At 29.9% G+C, this 25,185-nt stretch overlaps 2 protein-coding genes across 4 annotated transcripts in view; one reads left to right on the top strand and one right to left on the bottom strand.

The window, feature by feature from the left end:
* The window catches only part of LOC105838034 (E3 ubiquitin-protein ligase HECW2), a 32,562-nt gene extending 27,081 nt beyond the window's left edge, over positions 1 to 5,481 (top strand). For all 3 annotated transcript variants that reach the window (XM_012683294.3, XM_036295386.1, XM_036295385.1), the window contains 2 exons: positions 116 to 1,075; positions 1,580 to 5,481. In XM_012683294.3, the coding sequence (XP_012538748.1) occupies positions 116 to 1,075; positions 1,580 to 1,691 (1,072 nt within the window). In that variant the 3' untranslated portion in view covers positions 1,692 to 5,481. The remainder of the gene's footprint in view (positions 1 to 115; positions 1,076 to 1,579) is intronic.
* Positions 5,482 to 5,649: 168 nt separating this feature from the next.
* LOC105836037 (cilia- and flagella-associated protein 44) overlaps positions 5,650 to 25,185 on the bottom strand; it is a 247,572-nt gene continuing 228,036 nt past the window's right edge. The window contains exons 20-24 of the mRNA XM_036295384.1: positions 13,150 to 13,436; positions 9,516 to 9,712; positions 6,975 to 7,192; positions 6,238 to 6,380; positions 5,650 to 6,171 (exon numbers count right to left, since the gene is read on the bottom strand). Of these exons, the coding sequence (XP_036151277.1) occupies positions 5,956 to 6,171; positions 6,238 to 6,380; positions 6,975 to 7,192; positions 9,516 to 9,712; positions 13,150 to 13,436 (1,061 nt within the window). The 3' untranslated portion in view covers positions 5,650 to 5,955. The remainder of the gene's footprint in view (positions 6,172 to 6,237; positions 6,381 to 6,974; positions 7,193 to 9,515; positions 9,713 to 13,149; positions 13,437 to 25,185) is intronic.

Raw genomic sequence — 25,185 nt, 5'->3', positions numbered from 1 at the left:
GTTTGTTGGATTTAATCTTTATTACTTTAATAGTAATATTTTTTCTGTGTATTTATTTATAAATACATTTCGAGAATTGTATTTATCGAGAAATGTTTATGTTATTTATGTTTAGATTGCACATCAGGAGGGAACATTTACTCGAAGATGCCTTTACGCGCATAATGGCTGCGTCGAAGAAAGATTTGCAGAAAGGTAAACTGGTAGTTATCTTTGATCACGAAGAGGGATTAGATTATGGCGGACCATCGCGAGAATTTTTCTTTCATTTATCGCGCGAACTGTTTAATCCTTATTACGGACTATTCGAATATTCCGCTAACGACACTTATACAGTGCAAATCTCGCCGATGTCGGCCTTCGTGGACAACTATCATGACTGGTTCAGATTCTCAGGCAGAGTTCTGGGTTTAGCATTGGTTCATCAGTACCTACTCGATGCGTTCTTCACGAGACCATTTTACAAGGCGCTCTTGAGGATACCGGCGAGTTTGAGCGATCTGGAGAGCTTGGATCAGGAGTTCCATCAGAGTTTAATGTGGATTAAGGAGAAGGATATCAGTATCGAACCGTTAGAATTGACTTTTTCAGTGACGGAAGAACTTTTGGGACGAGTCGCCGAACGCGAGTTGAAGCCGGGCGGTAGAAACATTGCGGTCACCGAAAAGAATAAGAAGGAGTATCTCGAGAGGGTAGTGCGTTGGCGACTTGAACGTGGCGTTGCGGAGCAGACAGAATCACTGGTCCGCGGTTTCTACGAAGTGGTGGATCCACGTTTGGTGTCCGTTTTCGACGCCCGTGAATTAGAATTGGTTATTGCGGGCGCGGCTGAGATCGACCTGAACGACTGGAGGACACACACAGAGTACAGAAGCGGCTACCATGACGCGCATCCGGTGGTGGAATGGTTTTGGAGCAGTATAAGTAGATTCACGAATGAGCAACGTCTTAGATTACTGCAATTTGTCACTGGCACCTCGAGCATTCCGTACGAGGGGTTTGCGGCTTTGCGGGGATCCACAGGGCCAAGAAAATTCTGCATTGAGAAATGGGGAAGACCAAACAGTCTACCTAGGTATTATCTTCTTTTAATTCATTAATAATGACTTAAATTTAGTTATTGAGTATTGCATGTACGAAGAGAATTTTTTCTTGAAATTTACCTTTAAAATCATGGTAACTGTAAAATAATATCAATAAATTTTTTATTATAATTTTAGAAATAATTTACTGTAATTTTTATGGAAATTATAAATTATTTATACTTTAGTAAAAATATTAATTATTATAATTTTAGAAATTTTACTGATGTAAATAAAAATTATAATAAAATTATAGTAAATTTTTATTAAAAAATTGTAGTAAATTTATAATAAAATTCTATTTTAAAATTATACTTACAATTTTAGTAAAATTATATTAAAATTATAATAAAATTCTCTGATTTTCCATTTCGTCAATTATGAGTATTTTTATAAGTAAATTCTAAGAGAAAAATTTGTGTACTTTTATTATTTTTCTTACATATAAATTCATAATAATTTAATTTTACTTTGTTTTATCATCTTTGTAATTTTAGGGCTCATACGTGCTTCAATCGTTTGGATCTTCCCCCTTACCCCACGCCCGAGATTTTGTACGAAAAGCTGCTATTGGCTGTAGAAGAAACAAATACATTTGGTATAGAATAAAGCGACGAAGTAGATTTGTAATTATAAAGAATATGTATGATTGTTTGATAGAATGGAAATAGTTATCCAGATTGCATTTTTTAAGAAAAATAAGATGAGATTGTACAGGCCTAACGATTTGTGAATTACATCATTACTAATTTATTCAAATCGGATATGCGATGTAAATAATGAAATAGTCAGCAGCTTTACAATCTCTTAGAATTATGATCAGACAATGTGTTTAATTTATTATGTAAAATATGTAAGATATATAGCATTATGATTGAATATTCTCTCTCTTCAAATTTGTGAATATACCTGATTCGTCGATTGTGAAAGTTCATACTTGTTAATGCGTTATGTACACACTGAGATCTCGTAAACCTACAATTTTTCTAATTTGGATTTTTCTCTAATTAGTGAGGCTAATCTTTCAGTTTTCCAAATCTCCCTTTTTTTATAAATTTATAACAAGTTTTAATAAGAATAAATCCTTTCTAGAATCTTTAAACTTTCTTACTGTGTGGATTTATAAAAATTTATAAAAATAAGATTCAAGTAATTATTTTTTAGATAAATGCAAAAGAATATGTGCTGTTGCTATTATTGCTACTATCACTAATATTACTACACTATTTACTATTTCTGCTATTATTATTATTGTATATTTTTAATATCGCTACTATTATTGCTGCTACCGCTATTGGTATGTACACTGAGAAAAAAGTTTTTAAAAAACAAGTATTTATATATTTAATTTAAATATTTAAAATAAAATTTATGTATTGTATGTATTTTATTTTAAACATTGATGAGTTGTAAATCGTCTATAATCGGTCAAACATCGGATCTTAGTGATGGATATGATTTTTTTTTCTATTAAATTTAATTTTCTTAGCTTTATTTTAAACTGCGCGCCGACAGGATTCGTCAGACTTAAGACACATGGCCCGTTTTTTTTTAGATGCACTGGTGCACTGGTGCAACAAGTTAAAGTGAGACGAATATATTTTTCTCATATTAATTTATTGCACCAGTGCAGCAGTGCAGCTAAAAAGAACAGTCCAACAGTTAAAACTAACTTTCGATGCTCGAGAGCATCTTAAAATCCCCCCTTTCCCATCTTCCCCGAAAATCTTCCCCCATTATGCCTTGGTGGCGTGACGCTCATCAAATTGAACGACGAGAGTTCTGGGTTCGAACCTCGGCTGAGGTATTATTTTTCGCAATAAATCAATTTACAGTTTTTTGGAAAAGACTGGAAGGGGGGATTTTAAGATGCTCTCGAACATCAAAATTTAGCTTATTAACTGTGTCTTAAGTCTGACGAATCCTGTCGCAGTTTAAAATAAAGCTAAGAAAGTTAAATTAATAAAAAAAAAAAAATCATATCCATCACTAAGATCCGATGTTTAACCGTTGTAGGCAATTTACAACTCATTGATATGTTTAACATATTACGGTTAGAAGTAATGCACTAATATTATTTTATTTTATGTATTTTATGTATTTAAATTATTTAAATATACAAATATTTAAACCAAAGAAATTGAATTGAAAAATGTATTCAAATTAACAAATTTTTTTTCTTAGTGTATTGCTACTACTATTGCTGCTACGGCTACTGCTCTGCTACTGCTATTGCTACTGTTACTGCTACTGCTATTGTTATTAATATATTAATATCAATTAATATTAGTATTAATATTGATTAATATTAATATTAATATCAAATAGTATTAGTATTAATATTAATATGAGAATATCAATTAATATTAGTAATAATATTGATTAATATTGATAGTGATTGATAATTATATAGCCACACAAAAAAATAATTGTCTGTAAGATATTATGTATTTTGAGCTACTGAACACAAATCCTATATCAGAATTGCCCCATCACGCATTATTTTCTACGTGTAACAAAATTATTGCGATTTTTAGGATTTTTAAGTCACTTTTTTTATTAAAAAAAAGGTGAGTGATGGGAAAATTCTGACGCTGGATTTGTGTTTAGCGGCACAAAATACATAAGCATATCATGGTCTGGTCCGTTGTACAGATCAATTTTTTTGTGTGACTGTATTATTTCTTATTATTTTAACATTATATCTTTTTTTACAATAAGATTTTAACATAGAGTTTGAAAGATAACGTTAGGTACGTTTAGCAGACAGAATAAATCAATAAGCACTCAGTGATTAGTTCCTGTTTCTAGATATAAGAAATGAATGCAAGAATCAATCATATTAAAAAATTACTAAGCGGTCACTGATTTGTTCTGTCTGCTGAACGCGTCCATTGTATTGAGAGAGATTATTTGCAGTTCTACTAATATTAAAAAAAATTTATATATATTTTTATATGTATAATTTTTTTTATTTCGGGTTATACATCGAGATCTGAGTGTATCATTGCTGAATATTTAATTGGTCATCACCGATGTTTCTAGTCCGTGAGTTGGAATTTCACATGCAGCTGCCTTTTAATATATCTTAACATTCCGAAAATTGTTGTTAGTTACATTTGAAGAGTTTATGAAGTGACACGTTATAACGCAGAAAATAAATATCGCACCTCTATAAATTGGCGATTTAAAAAAATTGGCTGAAGCAGCATTTTTATCTTGCGTCTACTTATTACACTATGTGACACTTAAAAAAAAATTACTTGTTCCTGTGATAAAAATACATTTTCCTGATTGCTTGTAGCTCAAACGTATAAAAAAGAATTGTCGTTTAATACAAAGTTTGGATTTGTGTTAATCGAGGACATTAATTACAGTATTTATAATAGTAAAATTGAAAATTTTCTATTTACTTTCATAACTGCACATAATCAAGTAACAGCCTGCTTACAGTATATATGTGTGTGCGTGCGTGCGTGTATGTGTGTGTGTGTGTGTGTGAATGCTCTACACTTTTTATATATCTTAATATTATATTACCTCACTTTCGATTGATAAAAATAAAATTTGAAGTGATTTTCGGAACAAAATAACATTGATCGACAAAATTTCGACTTTTTTTGGCTTTAAAGTAAATGAAGTATTTCCGGTAGATTTTAATGCGCTTATTACGAATCTGACCTTGAAAATATCGTATTACGTCAAATTTTTGAGATATTTCAATTCTATTGTGCAAAAGATAACGTTTCCTATCATTTTCAAAAACCTATAAAATTTATTATTTCTAAGGGTTATTCTATTCATTAAAAGGTAGGTCATATTCGTAATCATCACACATCAAATTATTTTAAAAGTGTTATCAAATTGAGGGGCTGATATTATCATAATTTTGCTCAGAAGTTTTTGAAATTTTAATGTCCTGACCTCAAACTCAAAGTTTTATGAGTAGAATGCCAATTTTCCTTACATTTTCATAAAAGCAAGTAGAAAATCGTAGTCACGACACAGGAACAAAATTCGTGTTACATATTATTATTGCTTAGTTATAACAACGATATAAGTATAATCTTTAAAAAAAACTTTGCACATATAGTATAAAAATTTTTGAGGAAATTAAGAAATTCATTAAGGAATTCATCAATAAAGGAATCTATTAAGGAATAATTAACATACACGAGAAAGATAGACTTATTACAATACCTTTTTATTAAGCAAGTACGTTATTATTTATTATTGAATTGCTATGTGTGTATACACACACACACACACACACACACACACACACACACACACACACACACACACACACACACACACACACACACAGCGAACTTATGTATTTGTACAGTTATATAATTGTTATATATAAATGATAAATAAAATGCAATGAACATAAAAACTGATGTTTTTATCGAACAATATCTTAAATCTAGTTACATCAATTATTTTTTATTTTAATATATGATTTATTTTATAAATTAATTTATAATTTATAATATTAATATTACGAAGTCATAAAATAATTGCAAAGTTTAATTGTATATTAATTAATCTGTCTGTATTTAATTAACTACTATTTATCTTTTGAATACTAAATAAATATTACATATATAATATATAATGATATAACATTTTAATATTTTAATTTATAATGATATATCTAAAAGTTATCAAAGTTTAAAGTGTTTCTTGTCTATTCTTGTCTATTCTTGTCTATAACAGATTCAAAGTGTTCCTGTAAAATCAATATTTAAATACGTTTTATATATTTATTATACATACAACTATTATTTAAAATAAAATTAAGAAAACAGTATTTATGCATTTATCTATTTTTTTAAAACAAACGATAATGACTAATGATACTAAAATATTACAACGTAAGATATCTTTTCATATTTATCTGGATAATTCCACCTTTATCACTGGATGCTATTTTCTTACACTGGACTGGATGCGACTTTGTTTTTAATCTAAGATTCTTGATGTCGTTTCGAAATAAATGTTTCTGTCGCACTTGATTTTCAAGGATACTTTCTAGCTTTATTACATCATTTTTATATTTTTCCTCCAACTGTAGCATATCATCCTACAATAGTAACAATATCAATAAATATTAGATTACATATTTAACTGATATACGAATGTTATTTACGTCTGACATGATGCGTCGCTTTAACAGTTTTTGAAGTTTCGATTGCTCTTCCACTAAAAGTGTTAAAAAGCTCAACTTTTGCGTATGTTCTCGGACCAGCTTGTTAAATATGATTAATTCTTGCGTGTAATTCTCTTTGATATCTGTAAAATATAAATACACGAAAAATATAAATATGAAATAAAAAAATAAATGACGTGGGTGGTTTGAAAAGTCCGTGCAAAATTAGAGAGATAGCACTACTAGTGCGTATTGAGATTATTTTCAGTTAGTAGCATCTCTTGGAAGAACACCAAGTTTCAGTCAGATCGGACTATTTCTTTGTGTTTGGCGTTCGTTTGAATTGAGGAATTTTCGAGTGATTTTCAAAAAATGAACGAAAAAGACTTTCGTGTGCTGATTAAACATTAGTTTATGAAAGTAACGTTTAATTGGGGAACAAGTAGTAGTCCGCAGCGGATTACTTGTTTCCCAATTAAACACTACTTTCATAAAGTAATGTTTAATCAGCACACGAAATTCTTTTTCGTCCATTTTTTGAAAATCACTCGACTTCCTCAATTCAAACGAACGCCAAACACAAAGAAATAGTCCGATCTGGCTGAAACTTCGTGTGTGTTCTTCCAAGAGATACTACTAACTGAAAATAATTTCGATACGCACTAGTAGTGCTATTTTTCTTACTTTGTACGGACTTTTCAAACCACCCACGTATATTAATGTAGAACACAACTTACGTTTGATTCGTTTAATGAAATACGCCGTTGTCTCGTTCAAATTGGCCTTAATGTCATATACTATTCGACGAAGTATTGTTTCATATAATTTATTTAAGGACACATTTTGGCCAAATTTGTTCATTATCTGCAATTTTATCTCATTCTTCAAATTTTTATTGTTGACACGCATGTGATTGCAATCGAGTTTAATTTTCTGTAGATGCGTTTGAGTTTGTCTACAACGTATATTTTGTTAGAAGATCAATTAGAGAGGTTTTCTACTTTTTATCACGTTGATTTTTTAAGAATAATTTTAAAATTTTTTAGAAAAACATTTTTAATTAAGTATTTGTTAAAATTACTGGATGGTTTTTATTCATTTTTGTTTACAAATTAATGATTTTTTTAAATAAACAATTTATTGATAGATCTGTTTGACCTCTGTATGGTTCATCGATTCCGAATTTAATAATGAACTGAAATTGAAAACTCAAAACGTTATTTTAATTAGAATATATAAAATATTTTTTCCTGGATATCATAGAAAGAATTTTTTGCTTCACCTAATAATTAAATAAATAACACTTCAAAATAAGTGCACGCGTAAGCTTTCAGGAGAGAGAGAGAGGGACAGAGAGACAGAAACAGAGGGAAGAAATAAAAAGAAAAATATCAGGTAATAATAAAATAAGAAATTAAAATATAATTTATAATTTAAATAAAAATTTAATTTAAAATAATACATTTTAACAGTTTGCGTACTTTATGTATTTGACAGCATGAATTTTATGAGAAAGAGAGAAAGAAAGGAAAGAGATTAGAGAGAGAGAGAGGGAGAGGGAAAAATAAGAATGTAAAATATCAGATAAAATTGTTAATCGTTTGTTATAGAATCTATAACAAACGATTAACAATTTTACCTGATATTTTACTTTCTTATTTTTCCCTCTCCCCCCTCTCTAATTTCTTTCCTTTTCTTCTCTTTTTCTAATAAAATTTCGAGAAGCAGGGAGCAACATTAAAATATAATTTATAATTTAATTAAAAATTTTACTTAAAATAATATATAAAATAAAAATCAAATAATAATATCTTTAAAATTTTAGAATCTTAGAAAGAAAAAAGATAGAGAAGAAAGAAATAATATATAGGTAGATAGATTGAGAAATAGAAAAAGAGAAGAGAGAGAAAAATTTTTTAGGGGAGATTAGGGGAGATAAGAAATTGACAGTTTAGTCAATACAAGCGCGCGTTTTGCGTAGGTCCTCCTCCTTTTTTAAAAAAATGTATGTAACATCGATATTTGCATATATCGAATGTATCAAAATTTATTGTTGCCTCTTTTCCGCGATGTCGATTGGTTCTCTCGTTGCGCTTACTTCGTGTTGCAAGAGTAGTTGTGCAATTTTTGCAGCTGTCAAATTTGTATAGATATTATCTATGCAATTATAATTATCGTTGTAATTTATTTTTAAAAAGTAAGAAGTTAAGTAGCGCGTCTGTGGTGTCCACGTATTAAAAATCAAATTATTAAAATGATTTTGGTTTTGACAATAACCGCAAATATATTCTGTTTAAAGGGCAACACCACCTTAACGGACCTAAATTTTGAGAATTTTTAGTGTAAAAATAGAGTAAACAATAATTTGCTTTTTTCTTTTTATTGTATACATTTTAAAATTTATAAAAAATTAAAAAAATTTTTTTATGATGCTCACAGAAATATGTAAATATACTGCCAAAATTAAAAGGTCGCACTGTACTATCAGATAGCAGCCGCAAATTTCGAGCTAGAAAAGAATTCAAACATTTTTGAAAACTACATTAAATTTGCCAGAAACTACCTAGGAAATTTTCGAAATTTTAATTTTTATGGAAATAGATTTGTGAAGATTTTTCTAAAAAAGTTTGTTTTTAAAATCTTTTGTTTCAAAAATCTTTACTATTTCCACAAAAATCAAAATTTTGATAATTTCCTACATAGTTCCCTAGCGAATTTAATGTAGTTTTCAAAATTTTGGGGTTTTTTTTCTAGCTTATTTGCGGCTGTTACCTGTCTGATGATACAGTACGACCTTTTAACTTTGGCGGTATATTTACATATTTCTGGACATCATAAAAAAAATAAAAGATTTTTTTATAAATTTTGAATGTATATAATAAAAGGCAAAAAGCAAATTATTGTTTATTTTATTTATTTTTACACGTAAAATCCTCAAAATTTAGGCCCGTCAAGGTAGTGTTACTCCTTAACACAGGATGCTTGAATTAATTTTAGTCCACTGGAAGTCTGGAATCATAATAACTGATAAACCGTGTGGAAATCATTACTTATTGAAATTATTAACAATTAAGAAATTATTAATTATATTCTTGATTTAACAAAATAGAAAATAACTCTTCCAATAATAAATAAAAGATAAAAAATAATTAAAAAAAATATATTTGTTAACTTAAAAGAATTTTTTAAATCTATAAAAAATCAGCGCGACAAAATAAAAGATTCTTTTAAGCGATCTCAAGCATTATTTTTGGATTTGCTTTGCAAGTTTTACGTACTTATGTTTAACGTGTAATTCAAGTGTTTCCTCGTATAACTCTTGTATTCTTGCGTATAGTTTAGATAATTTCTTCTTATCGAATACCACACAATTGCGCACCTTAGATGGGATCTGGGACTCTTCAAAATACTGCAGCTGATGCAAATCCATTAGTACCGTGACATCCACATCGTTTAATTTCCGTTGTTTTTTAAGCTTAAACAAACAAATAATTAAGCGCATTTTTATTAAAAAATTTCTATTTTATAATATTTTTAAGGACCTTTTAAATATTTTTATTTCCTTCTTAGTGCTTATGGCCCAATAAAATTACGTCAATAATTGTTCTGTTCACATACTTCCCACCAAACACCAAGTTACATGTAACGTGCCTGTTAGTTGTAATTTCCCACTCAACAATGTAATTGTAATATAACACGTGTGTTATATTACAATTATATTATTGAGTGGGAAATTACAACTAACAGGCACGTTACATGTAACTTTGTGTTTGCTGGGTTAAATATAAACTACTGGACAAAATTAAAGGAACAAAAATTTGAAATAGTGCCAAGTTCGTAAAAGTTGAGCAAAAAAATCTGAATTTTTTATATAACGTAGCATGAAGTGTCGACTTGACTCTTGCAAAGTCTACCCGCTGTGGATCCAGTGGTTTTGGAGTTACGCTCATCGAAGCAACTCCCTGTCAAAAACAAAAGTTACAAGGTTGCAGTTTGGAAGATACAGGGCAATTTGATGTGGAAAACGGCCCGGAAAACATTCGGAAATGGGCTAAGCCGGTTCTGTATGTGTCCCTTAGAATGTCCCTGGTGCGCCCTGACACTCATCCATTTTCAATTCTGATTTGCAATTTCTTTGTTCTAATAATGAAGACAGCGTTGTGCGTCGCGTTTGTTTATCCGAGGACTATTTAGTACCGCTCGGCTTTAAAACCGTTAAATGTCGAAGGTCCCACTTTTCTATGACCCCTACCACCTTGCGAGGATGGGTTAATCGAGCAATCACCTCTACCACTAATCAGCTCTCGCAGGTGCCTCCATGCGTCCGGAAAATTCGGAAATGGGCCAAACCGCACCTATAGAAATCTCTAACCTTTTTTCGTGACCACGCACGAAATCCACCTCTTTTAATCTCTGCCTGCTACTTCTTTAATCGGACAGCGAGTCGCTGTTGAGCCAGGTTACAGGTGATCGCTTCAGGGCACGATTTGCATTCGAGATGAAAAAAATCCTTGTTTTTTTCTCCAGCCATCTTGTTTTTATTTGTGTTAGGTTTATTTTCCTCCCTAGATTTTCCATATGTGTCTTTTTTTGCTTTCATGCCTTTTTCAGCTAACTCTTAGTCTGCGTTCTTTTTCTTTCTGATTGCCCTTTTTATTTCCCTTAAAAAAACGCATTACTTTTTCGTGTACTCTCTCATATTTTCATATTTGTTGTTTTTTTTATGTTTGTGGGACAAACATTGTTAAAGCAAAACAAAGAAATTGTAAACACAAATTTATTGTTGTAAGGCAATGCGTTTTTACAAAAAACAAAGCAAATAAAAAACAAAACATGACTCACGAAACAAGGAAATAAGAAAACTAAAAAAAAGTGGAAATAAAAATAAAACAGATGGTAACAAGAAAGTTGAAAACAAATGAAATTTTAACGTTTCCGTCTATCGAAACCGCTCTTTTTAGTCGGCGGCATGCATTGTTTTGTGAATCATGTTTTCATTTTTTTGTTTTTTTTTTGTACAGACGCATTGCCTTGGAGTAATAAATTTGTGTCGACAATTTTTTTGTTTTGCTTTAACAAAGTTTTGCTGTCCCACAAACAACATAAAAAACAGAAAAATATGAAGGAGATGTGAGAGAGTACATGAAAAGTAATGCGTTTTTCAAGGAAAACAAAAAGGGCAATTAGGAACAAAAAAAACGCAGATGAAGAGCCAGCTGGAAAAGACATGAAAGCAAAAAAAAAGATACACATATGGAAAATCTAGGTGAACAGGAAACCTAATACAAAGAGAGAATAAAAACAAGATGGCTAAAGAAAAAAAAAGGATTTTTTGATCTCGAATGCAAGTCATGCCCTGAAGTGATCATCTGGAGCCTGGCGCAACCGCGACTCGCTGTCCGATTAAAAGAGTAGCATGTAGAGATTGAAAGGGGTGGATTTGATGCGTGGTCAGGAAGGAATGCCAAAGACCTTTACGGATGCGATTCGGCCCATTTCCGAATTTTCCGGACGCATGGTGGCACCTGCAAGGGCTGATTAATGTTAGGGGTGATTGTACAATTTACCTTCACAGAGTGATAGGGGGTTATAGAAGAGTGAGACCCCTTTGACATTTAACGGTTTTAATGTCGAGCAGTGTTAGAGAGTTGTCATCGGATAAACGGACGCGACGCAAAACGTTGTCGCCACTGTTAAAACAGAAGAGTTGCGAATTAAGGTTGAAAAGAGATGAGGGTATCAGGGAAAACCAGGGACACTTACAGAACCGACTTAGCCTGTTTCCGAATTTTTCCGAACCTATTTCCGCATCAGATTGTCCTGTATCTTCCAAACTGCAACCTTGTAACTTTTGTTTTTAACAGGAAGTTTCTTCCAGGGGCGTAATCCCGAAACTACTACAGACCCACAGCTGGGAGACTTTACAGGAGTCAAGTCGGCACTTCGGGCTATCATATAAAAAATTCAAATTTTTTGCTTAATTTTTACGAACTTGGCGTTATTTCAAATTTTTGTTCCTTTAATTTTGTCTAGTAGTTTACATATAATAAACATACTTAAATATAATTACAGTAAGCATTGAAATTAACTAATAAAACTCATTTTGTGTTGGATAGTTTATATAAAGTTTTGAGCATTTAACGTTATTTTCAAATTGTTTTTTTCAAAAACTATTATCTTTATGGCAAAAATTAATGAAACATAAAATGTGAATTTCAATGAGATCTACAACTTTTATCTGAAATACTTTTCAAAATTTCTATTCTCTACGGAAATAAATGGAAGACTTTTATGGGTTTTTCATGGTTTTCACTATAAAAATCAAAGGGTACAGTTCCGAAAAGCGCAAACTTTCAATTGCGCTGAAATTTTAACCAAAGCTTACCCTTGATTAGAGAAAAAAGTCCCTAAAAGAATTTTTGGCGACAAAGCCTCGTTTGCCCCCCCCCAGCCTCCTTCAAAGTTTTGACAGTTCTTATTCTCAAAGTATTGACAAAATAATAGGTAAAAATGTATATAATATACATAAAAAATGTATATAACCTTTTTTGTAGAGCTTTTTATGAGCTTCATTTTTTGTTTTAAACTTTTTTCTTTGAAATCAATATTTTCGGAGATATTTAGTAAGAACTGTAAAAACTTTGAAGAGGGCTGGGGGCAAACGAGGCTTTGTTGCCAAAAATCCTTTTAGGGACTTTCTTCTTTAATCAAGGGTAAGCTTTAAAATTTCAGCGCGATCGAAGGTTTGCGGTTTTAGGAACTTTATCCAAATCAAATTTGCGTCAATTTTCACTATCATACAAGTTAACTAATCAGCGCGCCAAAATGCGTAAGAATACATAGTTTCAAAAATATCGGAGGTCTGGAGAAACTTTTTGGAACTTCATCCGAATTAATGTATCTACAATATACCATAAATATTTTTAAATCGTCTTCGTTTTTCTTTAAACCACTTTCTGTAATTTTTAGCTTCTTTATATGAATTTGAATCTCCTTATTAAGTGTTTCCACAGCTTGTTGCGCATCTCTAATTTGATGTTCACAGACGTATCGTTTTTCTCTCATTGAAAATGCCAAGTCATATAGTGTTCTATCACATCCTGGCGGACACACGTTTTCATCAAGGTAAATTAATTCAGATTCTCCATTATCCCCATCGTCTGTTTCATCTGTTTCTGTTTCAGTCGTTGTAGTGGTTTCTGAAGTATTAATAAATAATCATTCATACGCTTTAATTATTATTATTGGACGTTCGGCAACGGATGGGAAAAAATTTAAGGAATGATTCTAAATGATAAAAATAAAATAAAAATAAAGAAAAATAAAATTGCCATTGATTTCAATTTTTTAATTATGATATGTATTTAAATAACATTATGCGACAAGAAAAATTGTTATAGCGTGATTTTAATTCTGCAAGTTGAGTATGATAGAGGAAAAAACCTAAAAAACTGAACTATGCTTGATTTGAGTGAGTCCCAGATGCGCACAGTAATAAACGGACACAGCAAGCTGAGTGAAACGGACACAGTAACAAACGGACACAGACCAAATGCGCACAGAGCGAAACGGACACAGTGCGAAACGGACACAGACCAAATGCGCACAGAGCGAAACGGACACAGTGCGAAACGGACACAGACCAAATGCGCACAGAGCGAAACGGACACAGTGCGAAACGGACACAGACCAAATGCGCACACTGCACATGCGCACGGACCAAATGCATACACGGAAAGTCGCAAACCCATGTGATGCAGTGAATGCTTTGCACGCGCACACACACACACACACACACACACACACACACACACACACACACACACACACACACACACACACACACACACGGGGGGGATGTGCAAGGGGGGCCTTCGGCCCCTCTCCCGCACCCACCCCGTCCAAGTCGCTAACCTATGTGGACTTTACTCTGCTTGCAATGTACATGGATTGCATTTGGTCCGTGCGCACGTGCAGTGTGCGCATGTGCAGTGTGCGCATTTGGTCCGTGTGCATTTGGTCCGTGCGCATTTGGTCTGTGTCCGTTTCGCACTGTGTCCGTTTTGCTCTGTGCGCATTTGGTCTGTGTCCGTTTGTTACTGTGTCCGTTTATTATTGTGTCCGTTTGGTCTGTGTCCGTTTGTTACTGTGTCCGTTTCACTTAGCCTGCTGTGTCCGTTTATTACTGTGCGCATCTGGGACGCTCCCCTTGATTTTGCTGTATAGAGTCTTTTAATCAAAATTTAAAGTTGACAAATTTTTGACTATTTTTGGTCTTTCGACGAAAATAGCGCTATACAGAATGGCGATATAGAAAGTTGAAATAAAGACAAATTTCTAGTAAAATTTTTCGAAGAAGACAATGGAAATTCCTGATTTTCCCGAAATTCTTCTTTGACTTTTCACACCCTCGTTTTGGGAAAATTTTGCGAAAAATTACCAAAAATTGTAAAAATGAGAAGCAAGGGAAGTTCGGAGCGGTTCAAAAGTGATTCTATTGTGTCTCTCGGAAAATTTTACTGAAGTAGGCAAATAAAAAATAATGCATATAATGCAAATTTTTTGGTTTTATTGGCGAGTTAAAACAGCTGATTTTGCGATGACTATGCATTTATTCTTGACAGTTTATATAATTGAATATATTTAGTTGTGTAATAGAACAAAAAAAAGCATTATTTATTTTATTTCTTTTATGCGTCTTTCCGTATAAGTCCGTGGTGTCTCTTGCTATTGGATTCTAATGAAGAAGCTTTTAAATATTTAACCAACATTTTCAAAAATCAAAGAAGATAGTGTAGGAAGATTTGTGTGTAATTGTTTAATTGTCCTTTATTGTACTAGTGATATCGTTTTTTGCATTCTGAATGGTTCTGATTCGATGATTAGAGAAAAAAGGCATTTGAAGAAAAACTCAGTACGAACGAGTTAATTGCGTGGCAAGCAATAAAAAATGTCATAGCAAATGTGCTGAGAAAACAACGGGCGAACAATGTCAAGTTAATTTTAATAATATGATAAAAACTTTTGAAGGCATTGGTGTTCACATGTCGTTAAAAATTGATATCCGAGTGAACACATTTTATAGCGGCAATATAACATGAAAGTTACATGTAATTTAACATTGTTATTCTTGTGATATGTAGGTGCTATATGACATGGAAATAACCTGTTACGTAATATTTGTTATATGCAAGTGATATAGCTGTTATACATCGTTTTGGCGTTATAGTTATTTAACAAAAATTATATAATCGTAACATAACACGTTCGTATCAATGTTATTATGGAACGATGCGTCGTAGTTGACTCAGAAATCAAACAACATTATAACATCCTGAATGACAGATCTATTTGATAATAAAAAAAATTATTATAAAGATAATGTTTTCAAAAATAACGGTTTGTCTACAATTACTGCGCACAAAAAATGCACAAAATCTAAATTCATCATGTGCTAAACAAAAACAGAATAATAAATGTATACTATTCAATTTTTCTTAGAATTATGATCTATATAGTTAATCATCTAATTAATCATTTGAACACTTCAAAGATTAGTGCTAAATAAATCGCAATTTCCATCAAATTATTAAGGTTATGGAAAAAGATAAATTTAACAATGAAATTTAGCATTTTAGAGGGGATATATACATAAATTAAAAAATTTTTAGTTGGTGCTCGAAACGGTTTAAAGGGATGAAATTACTTTTCAAAGATAAAGGCATTTTTGTCTTTTCTGGATATATCTTGTAAACTAAACAAAATACATATAAAAATGTTTTATACAAAAGTTTTACAATGTAAATGCCTTCATTTAACTATGCAGTTCATTAAAAAAAATTTTTTTAATAAAAAAAATTTTTTTAATAAAAAAAAATTTTAATAAAATTTACTTATTATCTAATGTTTATAAAGTAATAATACTATATAATTAACATATTTTTATTTTACATTTAATATGTACATGTTATTTATATCTATGTGTGTATCTATTTATATTATCTACATTTCTCTATGTATTTTTTTTTACCTGACAGCTGCGCAGTATAAAAGTAATTACGTTGTTTTCACACAGTGTTCATTTCGTCTACGTCACATATATCATTGTCATGTTTTATATTTATTATGCCACGATATGCGTCACATATGTTGTATAAATACATTTTTCAAAAAATAAATAGCATAGATAAATAAAGGTATTTATACTGTAAAATTTTTGTATAAAACATTTTTTGATATTTCGTTTAGTTTACGAGATATATAGAAAAAGGACAAAATGTCTTTATCTTCGAAAGATGGTTTCACCCTTTTAAACTGTTTTTGGGCACCAACTAAAAATTGTTTAATTTATGTATATATCCCCTCTAAAATGCTAAATTTCATTGTTAAATTTATCTTTTTCCATAACCTTAATAATTTGATGGAAACTGCGATCTATTTAGCACTAATCTTTGAAGTGTTCAAATGATTAATTAGATGGTTAACTATACAGGGTGTTACGAAAGCATCGGATTTGCTTAGCACCATGCGATAGAGAATGAAAATCTAAGAAGAAATGTCTAATACTATTTTTCGATATGGTAAATAGTTTCGCCTAATTCATCATTGTAATAAGTCAATAAGCGCGGAGGTACAAGAGAAAGTCAGTGACGGAGAATGCGTGAAGTTGACTCCTTGTTATTAAAAATTGAAAAATGCTTCTAATGCTAATAATTATCGATAAAATTCTTTGAAAGGCTACCAAAATGCTCTATTTATGATACTTTCCGTCAAAATGGAAATATTTTTCGGTAATTGACAGTTCTATTGAAAATTTGGTAGCCTTTCAAAGAATTTTATCGATAATTATTAGCATTAGAAGCATTTTTCAATTTTTAATATCAAGGAGTCAACTTCACGCATTCTCCGTCACTGACTTTCTCTTGTACCTCCGCGCTTATTGACTTATTACAATGATAAATTAAGGCAAAACTATTTACCGTATTGAAAAATAGTATTAGACATTTCTTCTTAGATTTTCATTCTCTATTGCACGGTGCTAAGCAAATCCGATGCTTTTGTAACACCCTGTATAGATCATAATTCCCCGCACAATTTATATAAAGAAAAAGCTCGGTCAATTTCCTTGAATTTTTTATATATTGTAGTACTTATAGCCCTAATAAAAAATTACAATTTGTGCGACCTTTCTATGTTTATAGTTTCGGAGATAAAAATTTTTGAAAATTATTATTTTAAAGTTTACTGCGTGCGTTTGTACTTATCAACTTGCTCGCATGTGTATATACACATATATCTGCATGTATAAATGTTTGTGACACTGTTGTGTGTGTGTGTGTGTGTGTGTGTGTGTGTGTATGATTGGGATCGGAATTGTATAAAACGTGCACTTTTTTGTTGTACTTGAAGACTATGCATTGCAAAATTTTTTTTTTAACATGGCGGATCCAGTATGGCCACCTAAAAGTAAAAAATTTTGGAAATTTTTATTTTATACGATGTTTTCTATTCAATCGTGTTTTGATTTACTAATGCTCATTAATTACTTAGAAACGTTTGACCATATTAGTTTGTAACTTAAAAACTGAAATCCAATATTGCACTTTCAATATGGCGACTAGGATTGGTAGGAACACCAAAAACTAGTATAATTTGTATTTTTTTTTATATTTCCGTGTACTAATGTGATAGGGGAGTACCAAAGCAACCATGTACGCTATTATATGGGCAATTGTATGTGTATGTATGTACGTCCAATTTACGAAATAATTATAAGTGAAAACTAATAACATAACTGACTTCTAAATCGTCCTTTGCCAATGACTTCATGTCAGTGTTACCTATTCTCACCGCGTGAAGGTGGACGATTATCAATTTCTTTTCTTTGTTTTATTTTTTAAAATATTAATTCTTAAAATAATTTTTTATATTGTCATTTTTTACTTAAAAATTTTGATAATTATTTAATTTAAGGGACACACCGCATCGATGACCTTGACCTTAACATATGTTATCAAGGACATGATCCTGAATAACTTTTCCTTATAACTTAATCAGCGGTCGTTAAATTGTTCGTTAAAAAGTTATTAGTAAAAGAAATTTGGAAAATATTTATGTAGAATAGAACAACACACACACACACGGGGGGGGGGGGATGTGCAAAAAGAAAACGTGTGGGCGGGGGAGGGGCGAAGCCCTAAGTCATAATTTATAGTAAAAATGTCCAATAGGAGACCGAATATATTTATAAAGATCACGGTTTGCATGAAAAGTCGTGAAATTATATGGTATAGAGAACGTGTGGGTGAGGGGTAAAGGCTCTCTCCCTGCGCCCCCTCCCTGTAATTTTTCATAACTCTAACCCAACCAATTTTATGTCGCTATTTGGATAATACGAAAACATTGGAAATGAACAACGTGGATCTTGGCGTGAAAAGTCGCAAACCCATATGATACAGTACAAGCGTTTATTAATATCACGGAAAAAGTGCCGAATGGGTTTGCGACTTTTCACGCTAAGCAAGATCCACGCTGTTCGTTTCCAATGTTTCACATTATCCAAATAGCGACATAAAATTGGTTGGGTTAGAGTTAGGAAAAATTACGGGGAAGATGGCAAGGGGCGGAGTCCCTCTCCCGCCCACGCGTTCTCTATACCATATAATTTCATGACTTTTCATGCAAAACTTGACTTTCATGCAATAATTTTTATAAAGATGTAGTTTTGGTTATGTAGTTTTAAAAAATTATATGTATTTCATAAAACTTCTTGTGTTTATAACTTTCTAATAAACAATGAACAACGGCTAAAACCTTTTACACATTACTCAAAGTCATGATCTTGACAACATATGTCAAAGTCAAGGTCATTGGGGCTGGGTTCCCTATTCGGCATTTTTACCGAAAATCTATTAATTTATGTGCTTTATAAAAATTAATGCGGGAATGTAGGGGAAGGGCTTCCCAGATAGCACAAAATATTTATAAAATATTTATAAGAAGGAAAAATATTTATGACAAATATTCTGTACATATTTTTATGTCTGAGTTTGTCAGGTATAAAAAAAATTATGATAAACATTTATGAAAATATTTAAAATAAATATTTATACCATTATTATCAAAGAATATAAAAAATATTTCAAGTTTATACACCATAAATATTTTTCAGTATATTTTAAAAACATATTCTATATATTGTTGATAATAATTTTTGTACCATTTCTAATTAGTTTATGAAAATAATTATATAATCTTTAAAAAATATTTTTTGAAAATAAATTTGTAAAATATTTATAAATATTTATGATAATATTTTATGCTATCTGGGTTAGCCCTCCCTTTGTACTCCGCCCACGCGTTCTCTGCACCACATGGGTTTGCGACTTTAAGCTTTTAAAGCAGAGATATGTATCGTATTTATAAAACTTTTTTTGTTGATAACTTTTTAACAAACAATGACCGCCGATTAAGTTATAAGGAAGTTACTCAGGATCATGTCCTTGATAACATATGTCGAGGTCAAGATCATCGGCGCGATGTCCCCTAAACTATAATAAATAATTACCAAATTCTGTTTTGTAATTGAATCTAATAAATATTTTCGAAATATGTCTTACAAAAATATGAATTGTAATGTTTCCATAATTTTTTGTTCTCACTTTACTTTAACAATATGAAGGAATGCCAAATCAGTTAGGTCACAGAAATATTGTTGAACAAAAACATGTACAGTAAGAACAAGAAGATTTTGTAAACATTGCAATTTAATTATTTTTATAAGACATGTTTCGAACAGAATTATCAGATTCAATTATTAAAAAAAAATTTAACTAAAAAATAAAAATATAAAAAATTATTAAAAGTTAATAAAATATAAAAAAATACAAAAAAAAACAAAACATAAACGAAGATTCTCCATAATCGTTCGCTTCGACGCGGTGAGAATCGGTAACTCTGACATGAAGTCATTGGCAAAAAACAATTCAGAAATCAGTAATGTGATCAATTTTCACTTATAATTCCTGGGCAGCGATCATGTAACTTTTTCTTAGGGCGAAAACGTGAAAAGTGAAAAATTTCATGTAACTATCTCTTTCTATTGGTGTCAAATAGAAAGAGACAGTAACTTGAAACTTTTCACTTTTCACGTTTCCGCCCTAGAGGAAAAATTACATGATCGATACTCTGAATTAGATGTACGTACACATACACTCGCATACAATGTACATAGTTGCTTTTGTACTTCCCAGTTACATTAATAGAGGAGAAGGTGGTAATATGGTTACTCATTTATATTTTACTTAATAACTTTGTTAATATGTAAATCAATGTTTTCAGTTGAAATTTTACGATTACCCGGGAAAAAATACTTCTTATATGCTTTTATATGCTCATATAAGAAGTAATTTTATACGCTTATATATGGATTTTGTCCGCAAAAACTCATATATGATCATATATGTGTTTATCTAATCATATTCAAGGATATATATTTAAATAAGTTTATATTTGGAGGTGTAGTATTGTGATCTGAACATATATAACTCCATAAATTTGTATGTAATTATATAAAATTTTATTTTTATTTTCTCAATTTTTGGAAGCTCTCTCTAAGTTGTAGAGACTCACAAACTCTCTTCGTATAACAAAAAAAATATATACTACACTTTGTTGCTAGTGAAGTGCTAGGTAGAAGAACTATTTGCGAACTACTCGCGGCTGTATATACTTAAATAAGCTTATATTTTGAGATATAGTATTGTGATCTGATCATATATAACTTTATATGATCATGTAAGTTTGTATTTGATTATATATTTCAGTTAAAATTATAATACTTGTTAAACGATATTTGTTTATAAGAACAATATATAATATTTATTAAATATATATGTAATATACATATATATATATATATATACATATGTTTGTAAAAAGAAAATTAAACAATTATTGACGGATTTGTTTATAATTATTAAGATATAAACGTTTATAATTATTAAGATATAAAATTAAGAAATATAAGATATATATTTCCTAAACATGAAATGTTGCATAGTAAAAAATATATAATAAATTATTTATTTCTGTAACATTTTAATTTTATTATTATAATCATCATGTACAATCATATATAAACATATACTTGGATCTATTCATAAGTACGGACCACTTATGGATAGATCTAATTATATATGTTCATATATGATTATACCCAGTGAACACATTTTATAGCGGCAATGTAACATGGAAGTTACATGTAATTTAACATTGTTATTCTTATGATATGCAGGTGCTATATGACATGGAAATAACCTGTTACGTAATATTTGTTATACGCAAGTGATCTAGCTGTTATACATCGTTTTGGCGTTACAGTTATTCAACAAAAATTGTATAATCGTAACATAACACGTTCGTATCAATGTTATTACGGAACGATGCGTCGTAGTTGACTCAGAAATCAGACATTATAACATCCTGAATGACAGATCTATTTAATAATAAAAAAAATTATAAAGATGTTTTCAAAAATAACGGTTTGTCTACAATTACTGCGCACAAAAAATGCACAAAATCTAAATTCATCATGTGCTGAACAAAAACAATAATAAATGTATACCCGGGAAAAAATATTCATTTCTGATACTATATGTACATATATAAATGAGATACGAACATATATAAATGAGATATAAACATATATAAATTTTACATGTCCATATATGGAGCATATATATTCATATATGATTATTTATCGCCATAAATGATCAGATTGCACATTTAACATGGCACAAAATGTGATCATATTAGTTCATATATGATCGGACATAATGATACATGTATTCAGATATGACATTGTGCCGGAGAATAAATATTCATATCAAATAGTATATGAACATATATAAATAAATTATGAACAGTATAAATTTTACATGTCCATATATGGAGCATATACATTCATATGTCGTTATTTATCGCCATACATGATCAAATTGCACATTTAACATGGCACAAAATGTGATCATATTAGTTCATATATGATCAGACATAATGATACATGTAGTTAAATATGCCACCGTATCTGGGAATAAATTTTTATATTTAATAGTATATGAACATATGTGAATGAAATATGAACAATATAATTAGTTTTACATGTCCACTTATGCAGCATATATATTCATATGTGATTATCTATCTCTATATATGATCAATTGGGATGAATACAAAAAAATGTGATACATTATAAACATATATACTTCATACGGCCATATATGAGAATATATGATTAAATCATTTTTGTAAATCCTATTTAAGTGGTCTTATATAGTCATATATGGTCTAATGTTCTTGTATATTATCATATGTGATCATGTGGAAGCATTTATATGATCAAATATAATCATATATGAACATATATACTAGGTCTATCCATAACTGGTCCGTGCTTATAAATAGATCCAAATATATATGTTCATATATGATTATACATAACCATTACAATTTTTTAAACTTTAAGGTTTTTAAATAATAAAATTAAAATGTTACAAAAATAAATAATTTATTATGTAATATATTTTTACTATGCAACATTTAATGTTTAAAAATCTTTTATATCTTAATAATTATGAACAAATCCGATTGTCAATAATTTAACGTTTAATTTTCTTTTTTACAACCATATGTATATATATACGTATATTACATACATATATATTTAATAAATATTATATATTGTTCATATAGACAAATATATTAAGAATGTCATTTAGCAAAAGCATTATAATTTTAACTGAAAATATATAATCAAATACAAACTTATATAGTCATATAGAGTTATATATGATCAGGTCCAATACTATATCTCAAAATAGCTTGTTTAAATATATACAGCCGCGAGTAGTTCGCAAAATGGCCACTAGGCGAAGGCACGGCGCTTCTTTTTCTCGTGAGAAAATTTACTCCAAAAGGGTTATAAAAGAAAACCGTCACTCACGGTTTACTTCTAGCAGTTAGTACTTCACTAGCAGCAAAGTGTAGTATATATTGTTTTTGTTATACGAAGAGAGTTCGTGGGCCTTCGCAACTCAGAGAGAGCTTCCGAAAATTGAGAAAATATAAAAATAAAATTTTGTATAATTATATACAAACTTATAGAATTATGTATAATCAGATCAACACAATACTATACCTTCAAATATAAACTTATTTAAATATATACGCTCAAATATATGACAGATAATCATATATGATCATATATGAGTTTTTGCAGACAAAATTCATACATGAGCACATAATATTACTTCTTATATGAGCATATAAAAGCATATAAGAGATATTTTTTCTTGATAGTGATAAATTACTACACGCAATTATATGTAATTATATCAAAATTTGTATAAATTAATATGATAATGTTGGAGGTCATCAAATTATATATGGCTAGATTGAATTATGTATGGATGGATATTTTTAATACGAATATGTCTGTTTGTGCCTGATCGTACCTGATCAAACATGAACATATATAATATTATCGAATCATTTTTTATCATATCTGGCCAATTTTCATATATGACCAGACGTGACCAAATATATATGATCATTTATGAAGAGATATGAATATTTTTTCCCGGGTATTATTCAATTTTTTTTAGAATTATGATCTATATAGTTAACCATCTAATTAATCATTTGAACGCTTCAAAGATTAGTGCTAAATAGATCGCAATTTCCATCAAATTATTAAGGTTATGGAAAAAGATAAATTTAACAATGAAATTAATAAGTAAATAAATTAATGCTATTTATTTTTAATATGTTTTGCAAAATTTAATTGCTTTTATAAAAAATAATATAGTTGCGTCAGTTTATAACATATAAGTATATGTAGACAATAACAAGTACCTATATCGATGAATCAAATTGGCGTAGCAGGTAGAGTACAAGGTTCGTCATCCTAAGGTCCCGGGTTCAAACCTAGCAGCGGCAAGTAAGAATAAAATAAAAAATTACATAATTTAAATGTAATTAATTAATAAAAATTTATTCTAAATGTAGTATGTGCTGTTGATAAAAATAATTTCAAAAAAATGAAATTTTAATTTTATTTTATTTTTCTTTGTAACTGTTGTGTAACGGTTAGATAACATGTAATTATAACATGTTATATTGCTGAGTCGAAAATTGTAACTTACATGTAAGTTACGTGTAATTTCAGAGTAACGTAACCTGTTATATTCGGTTACTTTGCTGTTACACTGCTGCTATATTACTGTGTTCACTGGGTATTTGATCATATAAATGCTTTCGCATGATCATATATGATAATATACAAAAACGTTAGACCATATATGGCTAAATAAGACCATACTTAAACAGGATTTACAAAAATGATTTAATCACATATTCTCATATATGGTCGTATAAAATCGTTTATAATTGCACTTTTATTTCTTATATAACGATATATGAACATATATAAACATATATTTGTTAATATGAAAATAAGAGGTATTTTTTCCCGGGTATATTCATCAAAGTGTGTTGCTTATTAGATTTTCAATTCAAAGTTATAAAATATTTATTATATTATATATTATTCATAAAAATGTAAATTATAATACCTAATGGAGAGAGATAAGGACGATAATATGGCCACCACAAAAATAAATGTAAAAAAATTGGTTTCGTTTAAAAAGGTTACAGTATTTTGTTCATAAAAGAAACATATATATTTATATAGAATAAGTTGTTATATTGAAACAGGTGATTTTTATTCACATTTAATGAAAGCTAAATAAAAATTAACTTAAATCTAAAGAACCTTATTCATATAAAGGATTTAAAAAAATTAACAGCCTTAAATTTACAGCTTTTAAACCGTCTTAATTAACAGTATTAAATTAACAGCCTTTGAGAACATTAACTCGAAGAAATCTC

Source organism: Monomorium pharaonis, chromosome 1 (assembly GCF_013373865.1).
Source record: "Monomorium pharaonis isolate MP-MQ-018 chromosome 1, ASM1337386v2, whole genome shotgun sequence".
NCBI classification, from domain to species: domain Eukaryota; kingdom Metazoa; phylum Arthropoda; class Insecta; order Hymenoptera; family Formicidae; genus Monomorium; species Monomorium pharaonis.
This window is presented reverse-complemented; position numbering and strand designations above follow the sequence as displayed.